General features: G+C 51.3%; 1 protein-coding gene across 1 annotated transcript in view; it reads right to left on the reverse strand.

Annotated features, from left to right (window-relative positions):
- Positions 1 to 6,182: 6,182 nt before the first annotated feature.
- Positions 6,183 to 24,909, reverse strand: part of nectin1b (nectin cell adhesion molecule 1b) — a 90,975-nt gene continuing 72,248 nt past the window's right edge. Inside the window, exons 5-6 of the mRNA XM_035385626.1 lie at positions 24,347 to 24,498; positions 6,183 to 6,776 (exon numbers count right to left, since the gene is read on the reverse strand). Coding sequence (XP_035241517.1) covers positions 6,259 to 6,776; positions 24,347 to 24,498 — 670 coding nt within the window. The 3' untranslated portion in view covers positions 6,183 to 6,258. The remainder of the gene's footprint in view (positions 6,777 to 24,346; positions 24,499 to 24,909) is intronic.

The following is a 24,909-nucleotide window of genomic DNA, read 5'->3' on the forward strand; positions in this document are numbered from 1 at the left end:
CATTAATACTCAAATACTACAAGATCTTTACTTAAACTCTGACTTTTTGTATTGATTCCCCTCACTGTTTACAGTTTAGTGAGTGTTTATATCTTTTATAAACTTTTGTAAAACATTTTTTTTTTTGGGGATCAAAGATTTTCTAGATACTGTATAATTAGACATGCTGTTTATCTTCATTTGTGATGTTTATGATTTTTTAAGAGATGGCTACTGAACTTTAAGTCACACACACACACACAATCAACCAACATTCTTATCCCATATCCCAACACACACAAATGATCAACATTCATATCCCAACTACATCATGACCCACACAAAATCCATTTCAAACTGTCATTTGTTCTTAATATGTAATGATGAACAATATATATATATGTATATATTTTAAAAAATGTTTTGTACAAAATTTCTTAATTTCTAAATGTATTTTAAGGCTGAAAGAAATTAAACGTATGTGCCACTCAAACCAAAAACATGTTGTACATTGAATAAATCTGAAGAATTCTGTCGAAATGGACTGAAGTCTCAGTTTAAAAGCAGAATGAGAAACAAACAGCTGAGAAAGAGACGATTGCATGATTCACACAGAGGAAATTACAGCATGCTTCACCCGAACATGCTTCACCTAGAGAAAAAAAACAAAAAATAGAACTGGTCCGTAATACAGAACCTTCTTTTTGTGAAAAGTACCGATGCAACACACACATTTCCACACTCAATGCTGACACAAGATGGACACTTTAAAGATCACTTTATGGTAATGCCTTTTTTTTTTTTTTTGCCTATAGACAAATCACTTTCACATTCAACGGAAGTAGGGAGTGGAAGTCGGACGTGCTGGGCATCGCCTAACGGGGAAAACCAAACACACGGTGAGCAGAGGCCCACGGGGGAAAACAGCTGTGCTTTAGATACTGAGCGGTAATCGATGGACTGAAGTCTCCGTCTTTCCCCCGCACGCACGCTGGAGCTCCGCGCGCCTCCTGAGTGCCAAACACGATCCCTTTTTACAGAATAAAGAGACGGGACGTGCAGTACAGCCACTTATTCACAGGTGTTGTTTAGGGGCTCTAACATTCGGAAGAGAGGTTTTTTAAATTTTCAGTTCTGCGGGACGGAGAGAGGACGCGCTGTCGTATCACCTTATCGCGACGGAACGCGCCTTCCGATCGCTGATTTTGGGGTTTGTAGACACGGCACTTTAGAACAACGATCTGTGACTGAGCTGCCTGCCTGTCTGTCTGTCGGTCCGTCTGAATCTCAGAATTCCCTGTCACGCCCCCCCCCCCCTCCCCAGCATCTACACACAGACACACAAGTGTGGGAAAAATTCTCTGATTCGGTGCGAACCGGTTTTAGAGGCAAATGTGTAACACGTCGCAGCCCTTGGATGTCAAAGCAGATATTCGGCCTGACAGGAAATGAGGATCAGATGCATTTTCACCCCACGCCCCGGAAACAAAACAATCAAACACGCTAACTTACCATCGTGACGTTTCAAAAGTGCAACAACGAACTTGAGAATATTTTGCCAGAGTTTCAAGACACAGATCTCAATTGCGGATAAAACGGATCAAATAAAAAATACATACATTTGAAGAAATGCTAAATTAAAAAAAAAAGATTTAAAAAAAGTTTTTTTTTTTTGGATCCATATTTAAACTTAAGGCCCATGCCTTACGTACAAAGCTGTGGAGTAAACAATGACTGAAAAGCACTCAGAAACGCACCTTTGACACCACACATCACTTAGAGATAAATATCTTTCTGAATTTACTTTATAAATAGAATATTTAAGCAGAGTCATAATCTCCTAAAACCCCAGAAATTAATTTCTGTCCCCTCTAGGGGACATAAGTATCTGGTCAATAATTTCAAGAACCATATATATTCTACTATACTGGACCCTACACTACAAGGGACATTCAACAAAAATAAAAATGGTATTTAAAAAAAAAAAAAAACTGAAATTTCACCGTCATCCAAGACACTTGTATCGAGCCAAAAAACGTAAATCCCTAAACCTCTCCGTTCTCTCGGGCGTCAGGAGGTTTATGGGGAGGAAACACCAGTACAACATTGATGCATTACAAAAAAAAAAAGGTAAGTAGCACTGACAGAAATGTTACTTGGTAATTGGTATTGTAATGAGCAGTAACCTTATTCCTAAAGGCAGGGTACTGCAGTTATTCCTCTACGATTTAAATCCATAAAGGGCACCCGCGGGCTTGGCTATGGCACGTGAGTCAGACCTCTGACTGGCGGCGTTATCACAATTCAATCTATTTTTTATTTTTTAAAGAAAGCTACCAACACAGACTCCCATCATGGCTTGTGTGCAACTGAAATGGTACACCTGTGGTGTAAACTGTAGAGGAAATTTGACACGTGGAAATATGTCTGACTTAATACCTCTGTTTGACAAGTCTTAATGTCATTTAGTTTGAGTAAAACACACACACGCCCAGTGCGGCGCTCAACTGTCACTGAAGAACAAAAGTTACCATTTTTAACTACTTTAAATTACGTAGAGGGAAATGTCCTGCAGTGAGGGAGATTACCACAGCGGACAGCGATGAAACAAAATTGAAATTAAGAATAAAAGATGAGCAGATTCGCAGAATGGCAAATAATAATAATAATAATAATAATGTGTTAACTAGTGTTTGGAATCAGTAACAGAATACCTGCCTGTTCAACCTCATACTTTCATATTCTAAGCACCCATATCACTTCCGCGTGTGGTCGATTTTTTTCATGTACCGCGATGGAGAGCAATTAAGAGAAACGGACAGGAAACGACCGCTAACGTGCTCCGGTGCGCTAACGTGCTCTGGTGTGCTAACGTGCTCCGGTGCGCTAACGTGCTCTGGTGTGCTAACGTGCTCCTTACCATTGACCTTTAACACAACGGCCTTTAAATAACTCAGTGGTTCAGGAAACCACATTAAACATGACGACAACCCCACGTACGTGTACGGAGTGTAAATTGGTCTAGAATTAAAAAAAAAAAATTTTAAAGAAAGAAAGATGAATAATCTGCTCTGCAAACAGCAGGTGTAACTTTTATGCAAATGATAAAACCAGCGTAGAAAGGTGACCTTATGTCTGTGAATTACATTGTATCGAGTAGTTCGAACTGCTCCAAATACTCAGTTAATCGCACTACTGATGAACCACCACCATATGGATTTATATCACAATCTAAAAGTGATCAGATTTTAGTGCTAATTGGCGTTTTAACAATAGTCTTGCTTGTAAAAAAGGGTTTATTTAGACTTGTTTTAATGGTGACAATTTCACCCATATAACACTTAATATGGGCTGACCTATATTTAAATTTGAATGGAGACCCAGAGATTAATCTTCCTGTTCGGCACTGACAGTGCAAACCCGTCTTATAATCTCATACCTCTGAGGGAGAACCTTCAGTTTCTCCTCAACCTACTTTTTCTGGAACTGAAATTAGGAATGTGTTTCGCTGCTCCGTTCACGCACTGGTAGACTGAGGTCAAAATGGAAAAAACCAAACAACGTAGGTGTATCGTAGGCTTTTAAAATGGTCATGAATATCCCTCTACAGGCAAATATACTGTACAATCATAAAGCCCATATGTAATGGGAGCTGTGGCAGGTGGCTAACGCACACCGTAACCTGACAGACGCGTGTCTTTCTAGGGTCTTTTGAGAAATGTGCCTCACTCATAGAGACGGTATCTGTTCTCTGTACGGAAAAATAAAAACATTAAAAAACCAAACAAACAAACAAACAAACAAAATAAGCCGTGTCCAGGACTGCCCACAGCTCTGGTGGAAATCTGCTGCACGGTGTCCTCCGCGATTTGCAGGCACGCGACAGAGGCAGATGCTGCCGCTCAGCACGAAAACAACCCAAAACAAAAACAAAATGGCGCACGCTGCCGCACAGCCGTGCGTGGGAAACGGGGCTCCGTGCCCTCCGCACTACGTGGGCGGGCCTTCTGCTGTCCACCGGCTTGACGGATTTTCATTATTATTATTATTTTTTTTTTTTTAATGTCCCGGTCCTTATTTTCTTCTTTCGAGGCATTCCAGCATACGGGCACGCGACCCGGGTGCCCCTGCGCGGGTTTAAATCCTCCCGCCTCCATGCCCCCTCCATGCCCCCTCCATGCCCCCTCCAGGCCCCCTCCAGGCCCCCTCCAGGCCCCCTCCATGCCCCCTCCATGCCCCCTCGGTAGGCTTGGATGGGCAGTGTGGTCTTTCGGCGAGCCAAACCCGTTCTTCCCCCCCCCCGCCCCTTTTACGTGTTCACAAAGGGCCCTCGTGATCATAAGAGAAGTCAAAAAGCGAAGTGAGACTATTGTGAGAAAACAGAAAAAAAGAAAAGAAAAAACGGAGGTAAAACTCTTTTGCGCCTTCTCCTTACGTGAGCACATGACCCTCATCTCCTCATTCACAGGCACGGGTTCCCGTAACAGACGAAAATCCAAACTAAGAGCTCTGTTCCCTTTGATCCCATTTAACCGTGCGTCCGGTGAGTCTTCTGCAGGCTGTGGGACGGGCGTGGCAGGGGGGCAGGGGGGCGGGGGGGTGGGGGGGTTGGGGGCATCCGTGAATGCTGCAGCACTTAGTAAAATAAATGTCACAGCAGAGTGCATCTCACGGCTCCCTGGGTTTGGTTTCTGGGTTTTGGGTTGGGGGTGGGATTCAGGGGGGTGGGGATGTGGGAGTGAGGGGTGGGGGGGGTGTTCATTACATCATGCAGACATTCAGTTCATCTGCAAGCCACCCCACCACCACCAGTACACATCAAAAAGATTCAATACCAACAGTACATTACAGTAACTTAGAAGCCCTACAGACTGTCACCATATCCCCCCCCCCCCCCGTTTGAAAGTTATCCGGCTGAAATGTAAAAGCAATTACGGGTAAAACCGCACACATGATCACAGAAAAGCCCGGCGCCTCCAGCTCTCTCCAAACCACAGAGGAGACCCTTCACAGACACACGCTGGAGGAACAGGGGCGCGAGTCAGCAATACCATCAGGGGCCACCGGTCGAGCTGAACGCAGACACGGGAGAGGAAGCCCGCCGTCCGCACGCCGCGCGTCTCCACAGCAGCGCATCGCGGGCGCGTCCGCACGCCGTCTCCGCATCGCCGACGGCAACGCTAAGCCCGAGCTTTTGACGAGCCGGAGACTCGGGCGGGGCGGGGCGGGGCGCGTCTTTGGGAAGCGCCCGTTAGCCACAGTGCTAACGCTCGGCGCAGAGCCGTGGGATGGGGGTGTGATGGGGGGGGGCCCGTTCAGAGTGGAGCGGGGCGGGAGTCTGCTTCACACGCACTCAGGAGACGGGGCCACCGGCGTCATGGCAACGGGCGCGCGCGATTTGGTTAGCCCCGACAGTTCGTAATTTCACCACCGTTCCAGCTGAACCTTCAGCTGACCGATAATATCACCGCTACCCAAAGGGAAATCAATTACCAAAACCAATAAAAAAATGAAAAATGAAAATCTTAAGCAATGAAAGCAATTAGAACAATAATAACAATAATAAAAAAACATATATCCAGTGTAGAACTTTTAACAATATATGCACAGCAAAATTCCTCTCCCCAAAGTTAAAAAGTTTTTCTCTCTTTTTTTTGTTGTTTTTTTTTTTTTTTTTTTTACATATTCAAGACATTTATGATAACAATGGAGGGAAAAAGAAACAGAATCAAAATAATGCACAACTATTAACAAGCATTCAGCCTCCCGGCCCAAAAAGTCAACAGAAATCGCCGAACGGTCTGTTAATAAACACTTTAAGGAAGCAGACTCTTAACAGCGAATCACAATGCCGCGATTCTTAACAGCGAATCACAATGCCGCGATTCTTAACAGCGAATCACAATGCCGCGATGAGATGTCCTCGGGTCGATGGCGCAAGGTCTCTGAACTCCATGGTGCACTTCTGATTGGTTGTTCACTTGAATAGTTACTGATGGAGCGGCGGGTGGGTGGGTGGGGGTTGGTGCTGGTTGGGATGAAAGTGGGGGTGACAAATAAGGGGTAAAGGGGGGTGGGGGGGGTGTGATCAGATGCAGGAAGTGAGGGGGGGGTGGGGTGGTGGTGATGGGGTGGTGTTGGTGGGGAAAAAAGGAAGGAGAGCCAGGAGGTCGTTTGGTTTATAATTTTTTGTCGTTGTTGTCGTTGTTGTTGTCGTCGTTGTTGTTGTAGTTGTTGTTGTTGTTGTTGTAGTTGTTGCTGATTTCCCGGCGCACGCCTCTAGACGTACCACTCCTTCTTGGAGATGACGGAGCCGTCGTTCTGGGAGACCATGTCGTCGGCGGGCTCGGCCTCGGGCTCGTAGCGGAAGGCCAGGGTCCGCTCGTCGTAGTCGCGGCTCTCGCCCTCGTCCACCGTGAAGTACGGCCTCTTCATGTCCTCCGAGGCGCCGTCGAAGTCGGCGTCGCTGCCCTCGAACCTGCCGCCGCCGCCGCCGGGCCCGCCCATGGGGGCCGGCTTCTTCTCGTCGTCCGAGTCCTCGGGGTACTGCAGGTTCTTGGGCATGGGGGGGTGCGCGGGCAGGCCCCCCGCCTTGCTGTAGCCGTTGCCGAAGACGTGCTTCTTGGTGCTGTAGTCGCCCTTGAAGGTGCGCTGGCGCCGCCGGAGGAAGACGAAGAGGAGGACTCCGGCCACCAGCAGCAGCACCCCGCCCCCCACCGCGCCCCCGATGGCGGCGCCCGAGCTGTGCTGCTCCTGGTGAACCTCTCCGCCCCTGGAAGTCGGGGTGTTAGGGAATTCTGGGTAGGAAAAGACAGATGGAAGGGGAAAGTGTATCAGTGACCTGGCGTGAGGAAGTGGGGTGTTTTTTTTTTTTTGTGTGCCGGGTGTGATTTTTTTTTTTTTTTTTTGGGAAGATGCGGGAAGGGGAGACAAGGAAGGAAAAGCAAAGGGAAAAGGAAGGAACCCCACCCACCCCCCCCATCTGCCCAGCCCCCCCGCCCCCCCCTCCTCTGAGACAACTTCACTCTGTAAGGCAAGCATTACTCTCAGCCGTATTCTGCTAAGAGATAAAAACCAGCCATTGCATGCTCACAAACACACGTATGAATGACCAGTCTTTCCCAGTCCTTTCTTGGTTCAGTTTTTTTTCTTGTTCTTTCTTTTCGTCTTTTTTTGAAGTAACTTTTCTTTTTTTTTTTTTTTTTGGAAAACTTCAGAGATCAGAGGTGAGAGGAGAACCCAGAAAGAGCACAGGTCACAGGCTGAAGAACAGGAAGTAGAACATGCAGAGAGGATGTTGCATCAGACAGCGTTGCAGAAGAGCACCCATAAGCGAATGCAGCATGCATTTCACACTCATAAATATTCATTCCATTTCCACGCTGGCAGTCTTTCATTTTTCATCCCGAAATTTCACACAGCGTCTCTCTCCAAAACACCGCCGTCAACCCTAAGCGCTCAGATCACTTGTTCGTCGAACATGCATCTTGGAACCGATCCACGATGGATTCAATTGGGCCGCTTGTTCTTGAAACAGACAACGCTTGTCCTCCGTTAGTCACGACTGGGCCGTCTTACTGCACGGGACGGGTTCACAGTGCGGCAGCCAGAACTGCCCCAGAAATCCCATTAGCCCCGAAAGTCACCACTTCCAAAATAGCTCCCCCTAGTGGCAATGCCCGGCAAGAGTCAGAAGGCCAGCAAAGCACCGAATCTTGAAAATCCTTCCTACAGGAGAGTGAGTCACATCCCGTTTCTTATCTCTCTTATCTTTTAATCAGCGCTCACCACAAACAAAGACAAACTGCGTTCTCCGGTTCTCTCAACGGCCGCGTGATGCACATGAGCAAACCTGCCGATGTGTCATCTCCACAAAAAAGTAAAAGAAGACGCATGCACGGACGCACGCACACACGCACGCACACACACACGCACACACACACACACACACACACACACACACACACACGCACGCACGCACGCACACACACACACACACACACACACGCCAGGCTCTGGGAATGAGGAGGACAATGCGGGATAATCACACCACCTCCTTACATCACCTTTCATCCTCAATGACAAAATAAAAAAAATAAAGAATGAAGAGTGTGTACTGCAATGAGGCAGACAGACAGTTTGACTCACTTCATGATTGGGCAATAGGGATAGAACATTTCACTAGAAAACGCTAACTTAAAACACGCTAATACTTTCTACTTCAGAGAACCAAAAAAAACACGGCTTTATGTCTCAATACAGGACCGAAACGCTTGTTAAGACAGGAGGTTTTTTTCTGCAGCGTGCTGAATCGTGGAAATGTTGTCGAGTGCACACTGCTGGACTTCTCCCTGCTCCAGACCTGTCTTCATTCTCACGTCTTACAGCCGCAGCCCTGCGCATTGGGAGGAACAGCCTTCCTGCAGTAAAGATTACCGATACAGCTCCCCCAGCCAACTCTCGACAGTGCCAGACAACACTTCTTTACTCAACTGCCAAACGAGTCTTAGGACCACGAAACAGGTTTGCCCCAAATCTTTTTGAATTTTAATCTGCGTTGAATGCGCACTAATACTCTTGCTGTTGCGCAAGAGTTGCACGACAATGAGCACCTGAATTGGGCGAGCGGATCGTTTATGTTGAAGCGAATTTGGGCGTTATTTTTCCACGCCCAAACGTTTCGCAACGACACTAAAACATCTTTCCTCGTCAGAACTCCCGAATCCCAAAACAGACGCGTCTTTGTTTTCTCTGGCGACGAGTCGCTGCTCGCAGAAAACCACAGAAATACCTAAACCCTGCCAAACACTGCCAAAACTTACGAATAAATAAATAAATAATTACTTATAGAAATAAAAATAAACAGTGAAAATAAACTTGGGTAGCGAGGACGAGCACCAAGTCTCGTTTCTCATGACAGGCAGTCGTGCGAAAGCACAACTCTGGTGTTAAAAGGGTAAACTTTTACACTGCAGTTCGGTGTTACCCAACTGCTACACCCTGGGGCCGATAAACCTTCTACAGAAACCTTCTCTGTAAACCTTTTCCCCATGACTGCTCATGCCTGAACACGTGTGCGGTACAGGTTTGCACACAACGTTTATGTGCACGTAAACTTCTGAAAATACGGCAGGCTTTTTAAAAACGTGTTTTTCTGTCACGAGAGGGAGACGTGCCGACGAAGGTCTCGACACAGACGCGGTTTTTATATTTTTAAATCTCCAAGTAGCACATTTTAACGATTCAAATAAAATAAAACGTGAGCACTTGGAAGTTCTTTCTCATTGCTTCCCCCCACCACCAGGGGTCAGTCAGGAGTATGTCTATGAAGGGTTGTATCTGAACCTTGGGCTGGCAGTTGAACAGCCCTGCCACAGGTAATCCATCCGTGATCTATACTCACTTATCCAGGGCTGTGGGGGGTTCTGGAGCCTATCCCAGTATGCATTGGGAAAGAGGCAGGAATACACCCTGGACAGGCTGCCAATCTATTGCATACACAATCTAAGCATACACACCATTCACTCACACACTCATAGCCATGTGCAATTTAGAGTCTCCAATGAGCCTAACCTAACCTGCATGTCTTTGGACTGTGGGAGGAAACCCACACGGACACGGGGAGAACATGCAGACTCTGCACAGAAAGGCCCACGCTGGATTCGAACCTTGGACCTTCTTGCTGTGAGGCGACAGCGCTACCCACTGCACCACCGTGCCGCCCTTGCTACAAGTAATGCCACCTGGAAATGATCATTCATCTCACACCCTTTCTTCTTCTGCTCCACTCTCTTCCTTTCCCGCTGCGTATCCCATCATGCCCCCCTTCTCTACATCACACGTTCGGCTTTCCCACTGCGTATCCCATCATGCCCCCCTTCTCTACATCACACGCTCGGCTTTCCCGCCGCAATGGCTGTGGCCACACTGCCACACTTCCAGTCCTGCAGCTGCAGTTCCTCGCCCAGGGGGATTATGGGACAGCGCAGCTCCACCACACACCCGACCGGGACGGCCCAGGAGGGGGGGGGGGGCAACCGACCCCTCTGCCAAAAACTCCTCTAGACTGGAACCGTTTAAACCTCTCTCTCCCGTCATCCCTTCCTCCGACCCTTCGCTGCACCCCATTGTTCCCGCCCACTTCCCATGAGCCTCTCTGATTTCTCGGGCACTTTTCTGGCCAGGCGCCCAGGCCAGGTACTCGAAACCGAACCATCACCCTCTTTTTTAAGGGGTGTGAAAAGGCTCATCCTGCCTGCTTTTATTAGGACCCCCACACATTTAAGCAACTCCGGTCTCTTATAACACCCAGGGTACGAAAAACTGCACTTCAGAAATAAAATGTATTTATTTAAAACAGATCCAGGTGTCCATGGTGACGCTGATGTTTTGGGGAACGCGGGTTAAGAATTATCCACGGAAAGAACGGCTAACAAAAACACATAAAACTCAGCAGCACAGGAAGAGTGGAATGAAATGAATAAATCAAAATGAAAAGTGGATGTAAGTATTACCGGAGTGCTAATCCTCTTGTGAGAAATATATTGACACGGTAGCTCAAATCGCAATCTTACACCCTGATGCAAGTGATTTCGGGGCTAGATGGCAGGCCTTAGGAACTTTAAGGACACATTTAAGAGGGTGAGTGTGAGAGAGAGAGAGAGACACACACGCATTGAAAGATTTAGGCGATTCACCCATAGTGTCGGAGGGGAAGAACGAGGGACTCCTGAAAGCAGATCTTTTTCTGCAGGCTTGCAGGCTGTAAGGATGTAGCAGTGGAGAGATTCACGCAGAGAAAGAGCTGTTTCTCTGCCAGGTTTTTATACTCTAAGGCTAGGAGCATGCCCCCCCCCCCCTCCCCGCCCCGTTTCAAATCAGCTGACCTGCGCACCGCTGCAGCCTCGCTGCAAGGTTAGGCCGTGATTCCGAGCGCGATCGATGCCGGCGAGCGTCGACGTCGGCCAGCGCGCGCAGGACTGCGTCGCGCTCTGGAATTAGCCGGAGGGGTTATACGCGTAACCGCGATGGTTCTGTACACCCCGTAAAGTAACGAGCTTCGCCATGTCCGGGCGAGGAAGAGGAGGGGCAGGGTCAGCGGGAGGCCCGAACGTGTCATCGCGCTTCGCGAGGGTGCTTCTCTCGCTCTCTTTTTCGTCGAGTCCGCTCCCTGACAGGGAGAGCAGAAGCTGATACATCACATCTCTGTACGGCCAGCGTATCATAGGAAGGGATGTTCTGATATTCTGCAACCTTGCAGCCACGGGGGGGGGGGGGGGGGGGGGGGGGGGGGGGGGCGTGGGGGGAGGGTCTATACCGTGCGTGGTAGTCAACGGCAACACCTGCCAGTGGGAAGATAAAGCATCTGAAAGTACCGCATCTGCCTTAATGCCGTCGCAGGCGGCATACGGCAGCTCCCATTAGCGGCCCTGGGGGGGGCAGGGGGGGGGCGCAGGGGGGGGGGGGCGTGGGCGCTTTGGGGGGGGGGGGGGCGGGGGGGCATGCAGATAGCGGGGTAACCTTGAGCTCCAGCAGCCGAACGCTCCCATTGAGATTAATAGACGGCGGGCCGCGGTCTGAAAGGCCATAACTCACGGCCATAGGCTCCTGATAGCTTTATAGCGCACGGCTGGGGGAAACAGGAGCCTCTAAATATGCCTCTTAGGGTGCATTTTATTTTCTTAATCTGCGCCATCCTCCCCGCGCCCCCTTTACGCTTTAAATCTTTCTACGGTTTAACAGAAGCTGTTTAATGGATCGTCTTTAAACAATGCTGTAAACTGATATCGGTTTCCTGTTTGTACAGTTTCTATGTTCATAGCACAAAGCTCCTTCCTGGAGTGGGCTGGTTACCGATCATTTTAAGTAAAAAAAAAAAACATTTGGTATTTCATATAGTCCACCCACAATAGTTGCCTGTCTGATATGTGCATACAATGTCTTCTGTAAGTCCCACTGACATAATCTACTCCTGCTACGTGAATATTCTCTCCTGTTTAAATCCTACCAACATGATATACTCCCCGTTCTGTGAAAACTCCATCTTGTTTAAATCCTACCAACATGACATACTTTTCTGTGAATACTTTCTCCTGTTTAAATCCTACTAACATTATCTACTCTTGTTCTGTGAAAACTCCATCTTGTTTAAATCCTACCAACATGACATACTTTTCTGTGAATACTTTCTCCTGTTTAAATCCTACTGACATTATCTACTCTTGTTCTGTGAAAACTCCATCTTGTTTAAATCCTACCAACATTATCTACTCATTATCTTCTCTGACCTGCATAAATCACATAATTATCTGCTCTTGGTCTGTGTATTCTCCATCCTGTTCAGAGTTGACGATTTCGGTTAGACCGACCACATTCAAAGTTCAGACGCATTGCAAGCAGTCTTTAAAAAAAAAAAAATGAAAGTTAATCACGCTGGGTTTTGGGCGAGGAAAATATGTCTCTCTGCAGCCCACGAGGCGAATGCACTGCGGAGAAATGTCATCTCTATGACACTAGCATGTAGGAATTCACAAAAACACGGGATTTAAAAAAAAAAAAGGAGTGAAAAAATGCGGCGTTTTCTTTTGTGCTTTCACGCGGGGGCCGTGGAGGGGCTCGGCGTGCTGAGGCGGGGGCGACCTTCCCCCCCGCGAAACGGGCGTGTCCGCAGGCAGCCCCCCCCCCCCCCCGGGAGACGGAGCGCTGCGTTTTCGGCTGTTTTCCTTCGTTCAGGAACAGTAACACAAACTGACAGGGGCTGTTTGCGGCCCGGTCACGTGCTCAGGGGTGCGACCGGCGCCTGTCCCGACACGCAGGGGTGCGTTCCCGGCTCGGAACGGGCGGGGGGGCGGGGGTGCGCGTCCCTGACAGAGACGCGACACACCCAGACCAGGAAGCGAACCTGGGGGGGGGGGGGCATCACGTGGTCCGCCTCTTGTGCAAGAGAGAGGTTGGAATGAGAAGACACTGGACCGAGGATTCGACGAGCGCGACGCGGGCACAGACACCGACCAGGGCGACGCGGGCACAGACACGACCAGGGCGACGCAGGCACAGACACCGACGAGCGCGACGCGGGCACAGACACCGACCAGGGCGACGCGGGCACAGACACGACCAGGGCGACGCAGGCACAGACACCGACGAGCGCGACGCGGGCACAGACACCGACCAGGGCGATGGAAGAGCAGGTAAAAAGATAAAATGGCTCTTTCTACCGAGGGGGAGAAGTGAAGAGTAACACTAAAGTGGGAAAATAAAGGTGAATGTAATAAAATGGCGTACGCTACAAAAGGGAGCGGGTTAACCCGCCATTTCCAACTGCTGCCGAACAGAACAGAGGGGACGACCAATAGCAGAGACTCTCACACGGTGATGTCACTGAGAGACAGCAGCTACGCGCGCGTAGCTTCCGTGCGCACGCACACGCAGGGTCAGGTGACCACGCCGTCGTCACGGGCGAAGCGTGGCGCTGCCGGGTCCGTTTTCGGGGGGGGGGGGAGAGGGATCACCGTGGCGACGGGGCGGATCCTATAAACCAGGAGACACTCACATCAAGCGCCGCAGGTCAGCAGTGCTGCTGGTTCTCATTTCTCCCCTCCAATCAGGGCCTGATTTATACCTGGCACGCCAGTGAGTGGAAGCTCTGACCAATCAGAGACGTTCGTCACTCAATTAGAGACTCAGCTCCTACTGTATGTCCCATCCACTACTTAGTACAGGAGGACGCCCATTGATAACAGGAGCGTCTGGCACTGCACTACAGTACCGAATATCCATTAGCACATATTGGCCACGCCCCCGTCATTAATATTCATAAGATGCATCCAATACATGTAAATTGAAGGAGAAGGAATATTCAACGGAGCATCTGGTGCATGTGTAGAATTTGTGTTCGTCTGTGTCCCTTTTGGCGAGTGGGAGTAGTCAGCAGAGAGGGAGGGGGAGGTAATACACACACGCACGCACGCACACACACGCGCACACACACACACACACACACACACACTCTGGCCCTGGGTGTCTGTCTGGCCTACTTTCACAGGCCCTGGGCTAGATGACGCTGCTGGACGCTGAAGCCGGTCCCCACAGTCACGTCTAAAGCCCCGCCCCTCTCTCCCCCCTCCCCCCAGAGAAAACCGCACAGACAGGTCACCCGCGCATGTTCCAATGACCTCGCCAAAATCTGACAAAATCCGGACTACGGCATGTTTTCGAGCAGCCGCAGACCCGCCCCCGCCAAATCGCCCGCCCCCCCCCCCCCCTTCATCATTCGTATTTTCCAAAAAGACCCCCCACCCCACCCCACCCCACCCCTCTGCCCCACCCTGAGTTGCAGATTTGCCTAATATGTCCTGGCAGTCATGAGGGAGGCATTATGAGTGACCCAACCATGGCCAAAGGGGGGGGGGGGGGGGGGGTGAACCGCGTGCTAATGTCTAATTTGGATAATGAGGCATGAGGTGCCCAGAACCCACCCCATAGAGAGACAGCTTAACTGCCAACTGCCAACTACCAAACCGCCAACTGCACAACTGCACAGTGCCAACTCACAGCCCTTAATCCAGACCGCAGCTCTACAGAGCACCGGGTCACTGGGCAGTATTACTGTATTACTGCATGTGCATCTACCTCCCCAAATACAGAACACACAGACACACAGTGTGTCTCAGTGCGTGAATTTCATACGTAATATAGAATTTATTTGTGTGGCTTATAACTGTGGAAAAAAAAACAAACCTATTCTTCCTCACCTGTTCTGATTGTAGTTCACTGTTACATTTTAATGCATCTAGACGTGCTTTCCTGCATTGTTTGGCCTGTCCCTGTGGACCATGCCCCGGCTAGGGTTACTGTTACTCAGGGATCCTGTTTACGAACATGCAAATAAGCACCAGCAATGTCTACGGCATTTAAAACCATTCCCACGAAGTGCCGGGATCTTCAGGACGTTTGTCTCATTAACACTAACACACAGCATCGCCTTCTGATCATTTCTCTCAAGGCAAACACACAAGGACCAGAATAAATAAGTGATCAGAATAAACCCTTCAGCCACTGGCTCATCATTGCATCATTTATATTTGCATAGGGGATGGAAGCGCGTTCGGCGCAACCATGGCAACCTTTGATCCAGCAGCAGCCGCCGCAACATGTATTCCACAAACATTTGCAAGTATTCAAAAGGGGATTCAAACCAGGTACGAGCGCTCCTTCCCCAAACTCCGCGAACGTTACCCCCGTCAGCCCTGTCGCATTACCGTACTTCCGCGGTAAGCTAGCTGTCTAGCGGGGCTAATCGCGCGGGTACAGCTACACAAAGCCGCAGAGCGGCGCGGCGCTCAGGAGAGCTATCACACGAGAGCGCCCGTGATGCTAATTCTCCACGACGTCGACGGACATGTTTATGTTCCTCCTGGAGAGGAGGCTGTCTCATCTTGTAAAAAAATATTTCATCTTCTGTTAAAATAAATAAATAAATAAATAAATAAATATAAGATTTTTTTTCCCTGTCCTGCTACCGGTGTTCAGCCCCCGATGGGATTGATGGTGTTTTGAGGAAGGGGAGGTGGGGATGGGCTCAATCTCTGTGTGTGTGTGTGTGTTTGAGTGTGTGTCTGTGAGTGTGTGTGAGAGTCTGCGTGTGTGAATATATAAGTGTGTGTGAATGTGTGTGTGTGTGTGCTTGCGCGCCTGTGTGTGTGTTTGAGTGTGTCTGTGAGTGTGTGAGAGTCTGCGTGTGTGAGTATATAAGTGTGTGTTTGAGTGTGTCTGTGAGTGTGTGTGTGTGTGTGTGTGTGAGCGTGTGTGAGAGTCTGTGTGTGTGAGTATGTAAGTGTGTGTGTGTGTCTGTGAGTGTACGTGTGTGAATGTGTGTGTGTGTGTGTGTGAGTGTGTCTGTGAGTGTGTGTGTGTGTGTTTGAGTGTGTGTGTGTGTGTGTGTGTGAGTGTGTCTGTGAGTGTGTGTGTGTGTGTGTGTGAGTGTGTCTGTGAGTGTGTGTGTGTGTGTTTGAGTGTGTGTGTGTGTGTGTGTTTGAGTGTGTGTGTGTGTGTTTGAGTGTGTGTGTGTGTGTGTTTGAGTGTGTGTGTGTGTGTGTGTGTGTGTGTGTGTGTTTGAGTGTGTGTGTGTGTGTGTGAGTGTGTGTGTGTGTGTGTGTGTGAGTGTGTGTGTTTGAGTGTGTGTGTGTGTGTGTGAGTGTGTGTGTGTGTGTGTGTGTGTGAGTGTGTGTGTTTGAGTGTGTGTGTGTGTGTGTGTGTGTGTGTGAGTGTGTGTGTGTGTGTGTGTTTGAGTGTGTGTGTGTGTGTGTGTTTGAGTGTGTGTGTGTGTGTGTTTGAGTGTGTGTGTGTGTGTGTTTGAGTGTGTGTGTGTGTGTGTGTTTGAGTGTGTGTGTGTGTGTGTGTGTGTGTTTGAGTGTGTGTGTGTGTGTGTGCGTGTGTGTGTGTGTGTGTGTGTGTGTGTGTGTGTGTGTGTGTGAGTGTGTGTGTGTGTGTTTGAGTGTGTGTGTGTGTGTTTGAGTGTGTGTGTGTGTGTGTGAGTGTTTGAGTGTGTCTGTGAGTGTGTGAGTGTGTGTGTATAAGCGCCCAGCTGAGCACACAGCCATGTGCACGTGTATCAGCAGTAAGCCCCTGACTGGATCACAGCGTGCGCTGGGCTGGGCGGCACGGGGATACGCCATCCCAGGAGAGAGAGGCTCGCCCCAACAGGTGCGGTGCAGACCAACACATTCCGCATCTGGGGGGGTGGGGTGGGGGTGACCCCACCAAGGGCTGAGGTCACACTGCTAACGCCAACATCGGCGTGTGGACCCTGGAACGTGGGACCGGGTTCGGAAATCCCACACCCACTGGCTTGCTTGTAAAACAAAAGGGACTCGGAACTCGATAAAGAACACAAATGCCAAATTGAACAATAAAAAAAACAAAAAAACAAACGGCAGTTAAGCTAACTCATTTCCCCTCCCGGGTTCACAAAGCTAATAGCCAGAGGCTAACCGCCAGCAGGGCATCGCCACAGGGAGGGAGAGCGTGGCGCCATTTACCGCCATTAAAACCAACCACGGCACCGGGAATCACCGGGCGCTGCCACCCTTTAACAGGACCCTTCCGTGTGAGGCGTTTGGGAAGGACGCGGTGGTTCCCTGTTAGCAGGACCCTCCCATGTGAGGCATTAGGGAAGGACGCGGGGGTTCCCTGTTAGCGGGACCCTCCCGTGTGAGGCGTTAGGGAAGGACGTGGGGGTTCCCTGTTAGCGGGACCCTCCCGTGTGTTTGGGAAGGACGTGGGGGTTCCCTGTTAGCGGGACCCTCCCGTGTGTTTGGGAAGGACGTGGGGGTTCCCTGTTAGTGGGACACTCCGGTGTGAGCTGTTTGGGAAGGACGCGGTGATTCCCTGTTAGCCGAACCCTCCCGCGCGTTTGGGAAGGCCAATTCTTCACTGCGGTGGCGAGTTTGGCGAGTCTCTTCTCTTCCTCCAATCAGCTGCTGGGTGCAGGAGACGTGACAATCGAAGAAAGCTTGGGGGCTGACTCAACCCCTTACATAACACGTCTGTAAACATCACCTCCTTTTCCCTCTCTCTCTCTCTCTCTCTCTCTCCCCTCTCCTCATCTCTGCCTCTCTCCCCCTCTCTCCCTCGCTCGCTCTCTCTAGAGTCCATTTTGTCCTCTTTTATACTAAATTCTAAACCCGAGCCATTACTTTCCCTGTCTTTGCTAGAGTACCATTTATTTATTTGTATAAATAAGACCTTTTTTTCTGCTGCCTTGTGTTTGCACGTTTTATTTACCTCATTTTCACCCTGTACTGAGTGCCCCCCCCACTCACTGCCCCCCCCCCCCCCCCCACCACCCGCCTGACTTCATTTCCCCTCTGACGGACGGCCGCTTGCTTGTTCAGTGAAGTGTGAACAGCGTGTCGGGGGGGGTGGGGTGGTTGGGGTGCGGGGGCGTCCCTCTCAGAGCCACCCCTCCCTGCGCCACTTCAATAATTCAGGAGCGCCCCGACACTCAGGGGCAGTTTGAGCCCCATGCCAACTACCCCCCCACCCCCCAACCCTCCCCTCACCGGCGACAAAGGGCCACGCCCCAGAAACCCTAAAATCCCAGGGTCCCCCATTACTGTCACCCTCCAAAATGAATGGGAGGTGAGAGAGAGAGAGAAAGACAGAGAGGGGATGGAGAGAGGGGGAGAGGGATGGAAAGGGGGAGAGAGGGAGGAGAGAGAGGAAGAGAGAAAGAGGAAAGGGCGGCGAGAGAGGACAACGGGGAGAGAGAGGGAGAGGAAGAGAGAGAGAGAGGAAGAGGGAGAGAGTAGAGAGAGAGACGGAGAAAGAGCGAGGGTAGGGGTGAGAGAGGGAGAGAGAGAGAGAGAGCGAGGGTAGGGGTGAGAGAGGGAGAGAGAGAGAGAGCGAGGGTAGGGGTGAGAGAGGGAGAGAGAGAGAGAGCGAGGGTAGGGGTGAGAGAGGGAGAGAGAGAGAGAGCGAGGGTAGGGGTGAGAGAGAGAGAGAGAGCGAGGGTAGGGGTGAGAGAGGGAGAGAGAGAGCGAGGGTAGGGGTGAGAGAGGGAGAGAGAGAGAGCGAGGGTAGGGGTGAGAGAGGGAGAGAGAGAGAGCGAGGGTAGGGGTGAGAGAGGGAGAGAGAGAGAGCGAGGGTAGGGGTGAGAGAGGGAGAGAGAGAGCGAGCGAGTGGTGGAGGTCTGAGCTGAGCTCGCTGTGCAGGGTGATAATCACAGCGGCTCTGCCGCCAATCCGCACAGAAACCGCCATTAACCGGCCCTGGGGCGGCTGGGCGCAGCTCGTCTGTTCTTCTCCCCCGCCAGTCTCCCCCTGGCCCCCCCGCCCGTCTCCCCCCGCCCCCCCCGACCCCCACTCCGGGGCCACCGCGATGAGGTAGTCCCGCAATCCCCCCCCACCCCCAAAAACCCGAGGGGATGGGAAAACCTCAGGCATAAAAACCCCAGAGTTACTCGCCTCCATTACAGCCGTTTAGGCGCTCCTCTGTGAGGGAGAGGAATCTCACACGGGACAGCCGCATCCCACAGCCTCGCCCCCTCCCAATCCGAGCAGCCCCATCCCACAGCCTCGCCCCCTCCCAATCCGAGCAGCTGCATCCCACAGCCTCGCCCCCCCCCCAATCCGAGGTCCACACCGCGCACGTCACCCCAGCATCGAGGAACGGGCGGCTCATTACCGCTCCGTCAGAAGCCCCGTGAATCCGCTCTAATTATAGGGCTCCTTTAACTGCATCCAGTCTTATGGCAAACTTTTAATTAATTAGGGGATTATGCCGTTCTGCCAAAAAGAGAAGAACTGTGGGTAAGAACGTGCTTGCTCTCTCTCTCTCTCTCTCTCTCTCTCTCTCTCTCTCTCTCTCTCTCCCTCTCTCTCTCTCCCTCTCCCTCTCCCTCTCTCTCTCTCTCTCTCTCGCTCTCTCTCTCTCACACACAGACACACACACTATCAGAGCGATTAAAGGAAGAGAAAAGAGGTTCTGTGTGTTGCTGGATGTCCGTGTGCCTGCGCCTGGAACAGAAGGTGACATTGTGTAAAGTACTCCCGAGGGTCCAGCGCGCCTACGCCTCCGTCTGAGTGCGCTTGTACACTTCAGCGTCCTCGCTAAATAATCCCAGTGTGAAACTGGCTGGAGGGAGGAGGCCTTTTGTTTGCTGAGGCTAAAGCCTCCTTTTTACTTTGACAATCGGTTGATACCGGTACTGGGTGTCGGAAATAACACCGCCCGGACAGGCAGAGGCCACAGGTCGTGCAGCTCAAGGGTGTTAGTCATCACCTGTTGGCCTGTGTGCTGTAAATCTTAATAAGCTTCTGCCTCCAAAGTGTAATCATGCAGTTTAACGCTGACCAATCAGAGACTCTGATTAAACTCTGCCCAGATTCAGCCACTAACACTGGCCAATCAGAGACTCTGATTAAACTCTGCCCAGACTCACTCAGCTGTTAACACTGGCCAATCAGAGACTCTGATTAAACTCTGCCCAGACTCAGCTGTTAACACTGGCCAATCAGAGACTTTGATTAAACTCTGCCCGGACTCAGCCACTAACACTGGCCAATCAGAGACTTTGATTAAACTCTGTACAGTCTCAGCCACTAACACTGGCCAATCAGACACTCTGATTAAACTCTGCCCAGACTCAGCCACTAACACTGGCCAATCAGAGACTCTGATTAAACTCTGCCCAGACAGTCAAAGCTATAGAAAACCATGAATATGGCATTTGAAGTCATTGAAATCAATCAATCAATCAATGAATCAATCAATCAACCAATCAATCAAATGAATCAGCTTATATATATATGCTTTTTACAAAGGATTTGTCACAACATGCATGACAGTTTACCCTGTCTTGAACTGCCTCAGAACAAGTCAGAGCAGCCTCAGGGTTGCCCTGTTCGCCAGGTCATGTGACCGACGTCCGTTCCTCAGGGCCCTGCGAGCCCATTGGACGAGAGGTTTCGGGAAGTCCTTGTCCCGCGAGTTTGGTCTTAAGAGGCTTTCTCACAATCTTTCATTCCAGCCATAATTACAGCTGTTGCTAGGGGAGAGGCCCCGGCGACGCGGCGGCTGTTGTCCAGCCCCTGAGCTCTCCTGCGTGCGGAGGCTGTGTGTGTAAATGAGGAGGAGATAAATGAGTGTGCGCATGTTCCTGAGACGCTGGTCAAGGTTGTTATCTTCCTGTGGCCTGTGAGGACGTAGCTGGTGTGGCACTAGCACTGCCTCAACACAGCGAGCTCGCTCACACACCCACACACACACACACACACACACACACACATCCACACACAGACACACAGACACACCCACACATCCACACACGTACACACACACACACACACACCCACACATCCACACACACACACATACACACCGCTCCTCTTTACAGAGCGGACACACACACACACACTCACACACCCACACATCCACACATCCACACACACACACACACACACACACACACACACACACACACTCACACCGCTCCTCTTTACAGAGCGGACACACACACACACACACACACACACACACCGCTCCTCTTTACAGAGCGGACACACACACACTCTCTCACACACACACACACACACACACACACACACACACACTCACACCGCTCCTCTTTACAGAGCGGACACACACACACTCTCACACACACACACACACACACACACACACACACTCACACCGCTCCTCTTTACAGAGCGGACACACACACACACTCACACACCTACACATCCACACACACACACACACACACACACACACACTCACACACACTCACACACACACACACATACTGTGAGGACGACAGAGCAGGATGTAGCTGGTGTGACACTAGTACTGCCTCAACACAGCGAGCTCGATCACACACCGCTCCCCTTTGAAGAGCGGATAACACACACACACACACACACACACACACACACACACACAGACACACTGCTCCTCTTTACAGAGCGGACACACACACACACACACACACACACACACACAGACACACACACACACACACACACCGCTCCTCTTTGAAGAGCGGATAAAACGAGCTGGCGTGAGCGTGAATGAGTCAGCGCTATTATCTGAGCACCAGGTATCGCAAGAATAAGGCAAACAGACGGACTGCTGTGTGTGTTTGTGTGCGTGTGTGTGTGTGTGAGCATGTGAGGCCTCTGCGTGTGTGTGCGTGTGTGTGTGTGTGTTTGTGTGCTTGTGTGTGTGTGTGTGCATGTGTGTGTTACTATAATGAGGTCATTACTGCCGTTGTTGCCTCTCTAGAGCCAAAGACCACGCTGGCTGTTGCCTGGATGACATTTCACCAGCTCTTGTTACCCAGCATGCACTGGGCACACAGGCACAGAACAGAGGGCTCGGCCGCAGTGAAACAGAGTGAGAACGTGGCTCGCTGTTCGGGCGAGTTCAATCAGAGCCCTTAAACGAGGCTTGAGAATAACTCCGCCTCTGACAGACCCTCTGAGGCTCTGCTGGGGTTTGCCCCGGAGCAGGAACCGGTCTCTCCAGCGCTGCCGCACACGAGGGGCCCCCGAATTTTAACAGCCCGCTGTGGGGCAGAAACGGGGCTCGCCCATCTCTGTGCTCTGTCTCTGTCTCTCCCTGCGGCCACAGGCAAGGAGGTCTGTGAAGGACAGGGTCAGCCACACACACCACACACATACACGGACAGACACACACACCACACACACACATACACTCACGCACGCACATGCAGATATGCACGCAGGCGCATGCACACACACACGCAGGCACACACACACACACACACACACACATGCAGATATGCACACAGGTGCATGCACACACACACACACACGCAGGCACACACGCACACACACTCACAGGTATGCACACACACACACACACACGCAGGCACACACACACACACACACACACACATGCAGATATGCACGCAGGTGCATGCACACACACACACACACGCAGGCACACACGCACACACACTCACAGGTATGCACACACACACACACACACACACAGGTATGCACACACACACACAGGTATGCACACACACACACACACAGGTATGCACACACACACACAGGTACGCACACACACACAGACACACACGCACACACACACACACACACGCGCGCGGTACACGGTGTGATTTCCGCGCAGTTAGCGAGCGCTGCCCTGACATTAGCGACAGAAGGACGGGGGCTAACGGTACCCACGCGCAGCCGAGCGCAGAAGGGCGGGGTTAAACCGCCATCTCCGCGGCCTCGCTGACCGCCATTCATTCCCGCTAGTCAACGGCGGCCCGTCACCTGACCCGCTCGACCTGTGCGCCGAACCGCGCAATGGCCTCATGGGAAAAGCCTCCCTATTGGCCGATTACAGCCATCCTCCACACACGACACATGCAGACAAGCAGCAGCCTTTTCTTTCCTTTTTAACTGTATCAATGGGCTTCTTCACCTGTAGCCTGCCACACAGTCTGCTTTCTACAATCCAGAGAGCAAAGTGCAAAGTACCTCCACCCCCACCACCCCCACCCCCCCCAGCCTCGATGTGGATCACTCACTCAAACCCCCCTCCCCCCCCCCCCGCCACCACCACCAGCTCCACAGAGGAAACATCATCTTTTTGTCATGCTCAAGAAAATGGAAAATCAAAATAAAAAGAAGAATAAAAGCCACGATGGCAGAGCAGAAACACAGCAGCTGGTCAGACGGGCAGCGAGAGGCGGAGTTAAGAGAGAGAGAGAGAGAGAGAGAGAGAGAGAGAGAGAGCGAGAGAGAGAGAGAGAGAGAGAGCAGACGTCATCATGCAAGGCGATGCACACATCACAGCACCCCAAACCAAGCGAGGGGAGGGGGAGTCTCAAAGCAAACCCCCCCCCCCCAGCACCCCAACCAAGCCCTTCAAAAACCAGAGCAAAACTGCCACAGCCACCACGACCCGGAATGCTGGGACCAATCAGAACGGCCGGAACAGCCGCACACTGTGACATCATGGAGACCCAGTGCGCTTTGATTTAAAGAAAGAATGATTAAACAAAAAGAAAAAGAAAGAAAAGCCGGCCCATAATGCAACACAGGCCAGCCTTGCCGTGGTAACGCAGTCACAAAGCATGTCAGTGCCAGCAATGAACCCCAGAAGGCATGGAAATAATTCAGTTTTGATCTGACCCCCCCCCCCCCCCCCCCCCCAAAAAAAAAAGGTTAAATGAAATAAAATAGAGAGCAGGCGAGTGGTGATACTTGGGTGAAGCCGGGCTGTGGGGAACGTGGGCCTGCAGCGGACGCCGCGATCAACAGCTTCCTGTTTCCTCCTCTACGCGCCCTGATGTGATTTCGTTTTATTTTGGACGGAGATGACAGAACGCCTTCACTCCCTCTGGTCTGGCACGTGCTCAGAGGGAATAGTGAGGGATTCTGGGGTGGGGGGTGGGGGGGCACAGATGCCCAATTTCAGGGGCCTGTCAGCAGGTGCTGTGGGAGGGGAGGTGTGGCTGCAGTGACAGGTGGGATTTGGGATTGCCAACAAGATACATCACCTGAAGCAAATACATGAGTGTGTGAGTGTGTGTGTGTGTATGGGTGCGTATGCATGTGTGTGTGTGTGTGTGTGTGTGTGTATGTGTGTGGGTGCGTATGCATGTGTGTGTGTGTGTGTGTGTGTGTGTGCAAGTGTGTGTGTGTAAGCTGTACAGACAGAAGGGTTCAGATCTGGTGCCAGAGGGGAAGAGACAGGAAGTCCATGTCAATCGCCTCAGCCAGCCCAGCTCCACGTTTCCCACGGCTCCCGCTCACCGCCGCGAGCAAGCCGCACGCGTCCCACCAGCAGGGGGCGCCAGAAAGAGAGGCGGAGCCAGGCCACCTACCCGTCACGTTGACCTCCACCAGGCCCGAGCGCGTCCCGATGCTGTTGGTGGCGTCGCACACGTACGTCCCCGCCACCTCGTAGGTGACCGGCCCTTTGAAGAACAGCGTCTTGTTGTGAATCTCCACGTTGCTGGGCATGGACCCGTTTAAGCTGCGGGAGGCAAACAAAAACCAGACACGGGCGTCAGGAACGAGAGGGACGGGGGGGAAAAACAAAAAACCCCACCACGGTCGCTGACCCACTCCTGACACACAACAACAGTCCTGGATGAACACGTGCTCTCCACGCCCGTCTTCGGGGAAAAGACGTCAGCACCTGGCGGAGGACCGCATTTTTTTACAGAGCCTCGACCCCTTCATCCTTTGTGGGATAGAAAAACAGGCTGTCACCGTTCTGAGTGCTTGGGGGAAAAAGTCCAATAAAGCACGACAGGTCCTCACAGGCAGGAGAGAATTCCTCAGAATGGCGGCAATTTGTCTGTCCTCGGCCCGCTAAGGCTAACGACAGCCCGCGTGCTAACGACAGCCCGCGTGCTAATGACAGCCCATACGCTAACGACAG

The sequence above is a fragment of the Anguilla anguilla genome, chromosome 12 (genome assembly GCF_013347855.1).
Source record: "Anguilla anguilla isolate fAngAng1 chromosome 12, fAngAng1.pri, whole genome shotgun sequence".
NCBI lineage: Eukaryota > Metazoa > Chordata > Actinopteri > Anguilliformes > Anguillidae > Anguilla > Anguilla anguilla.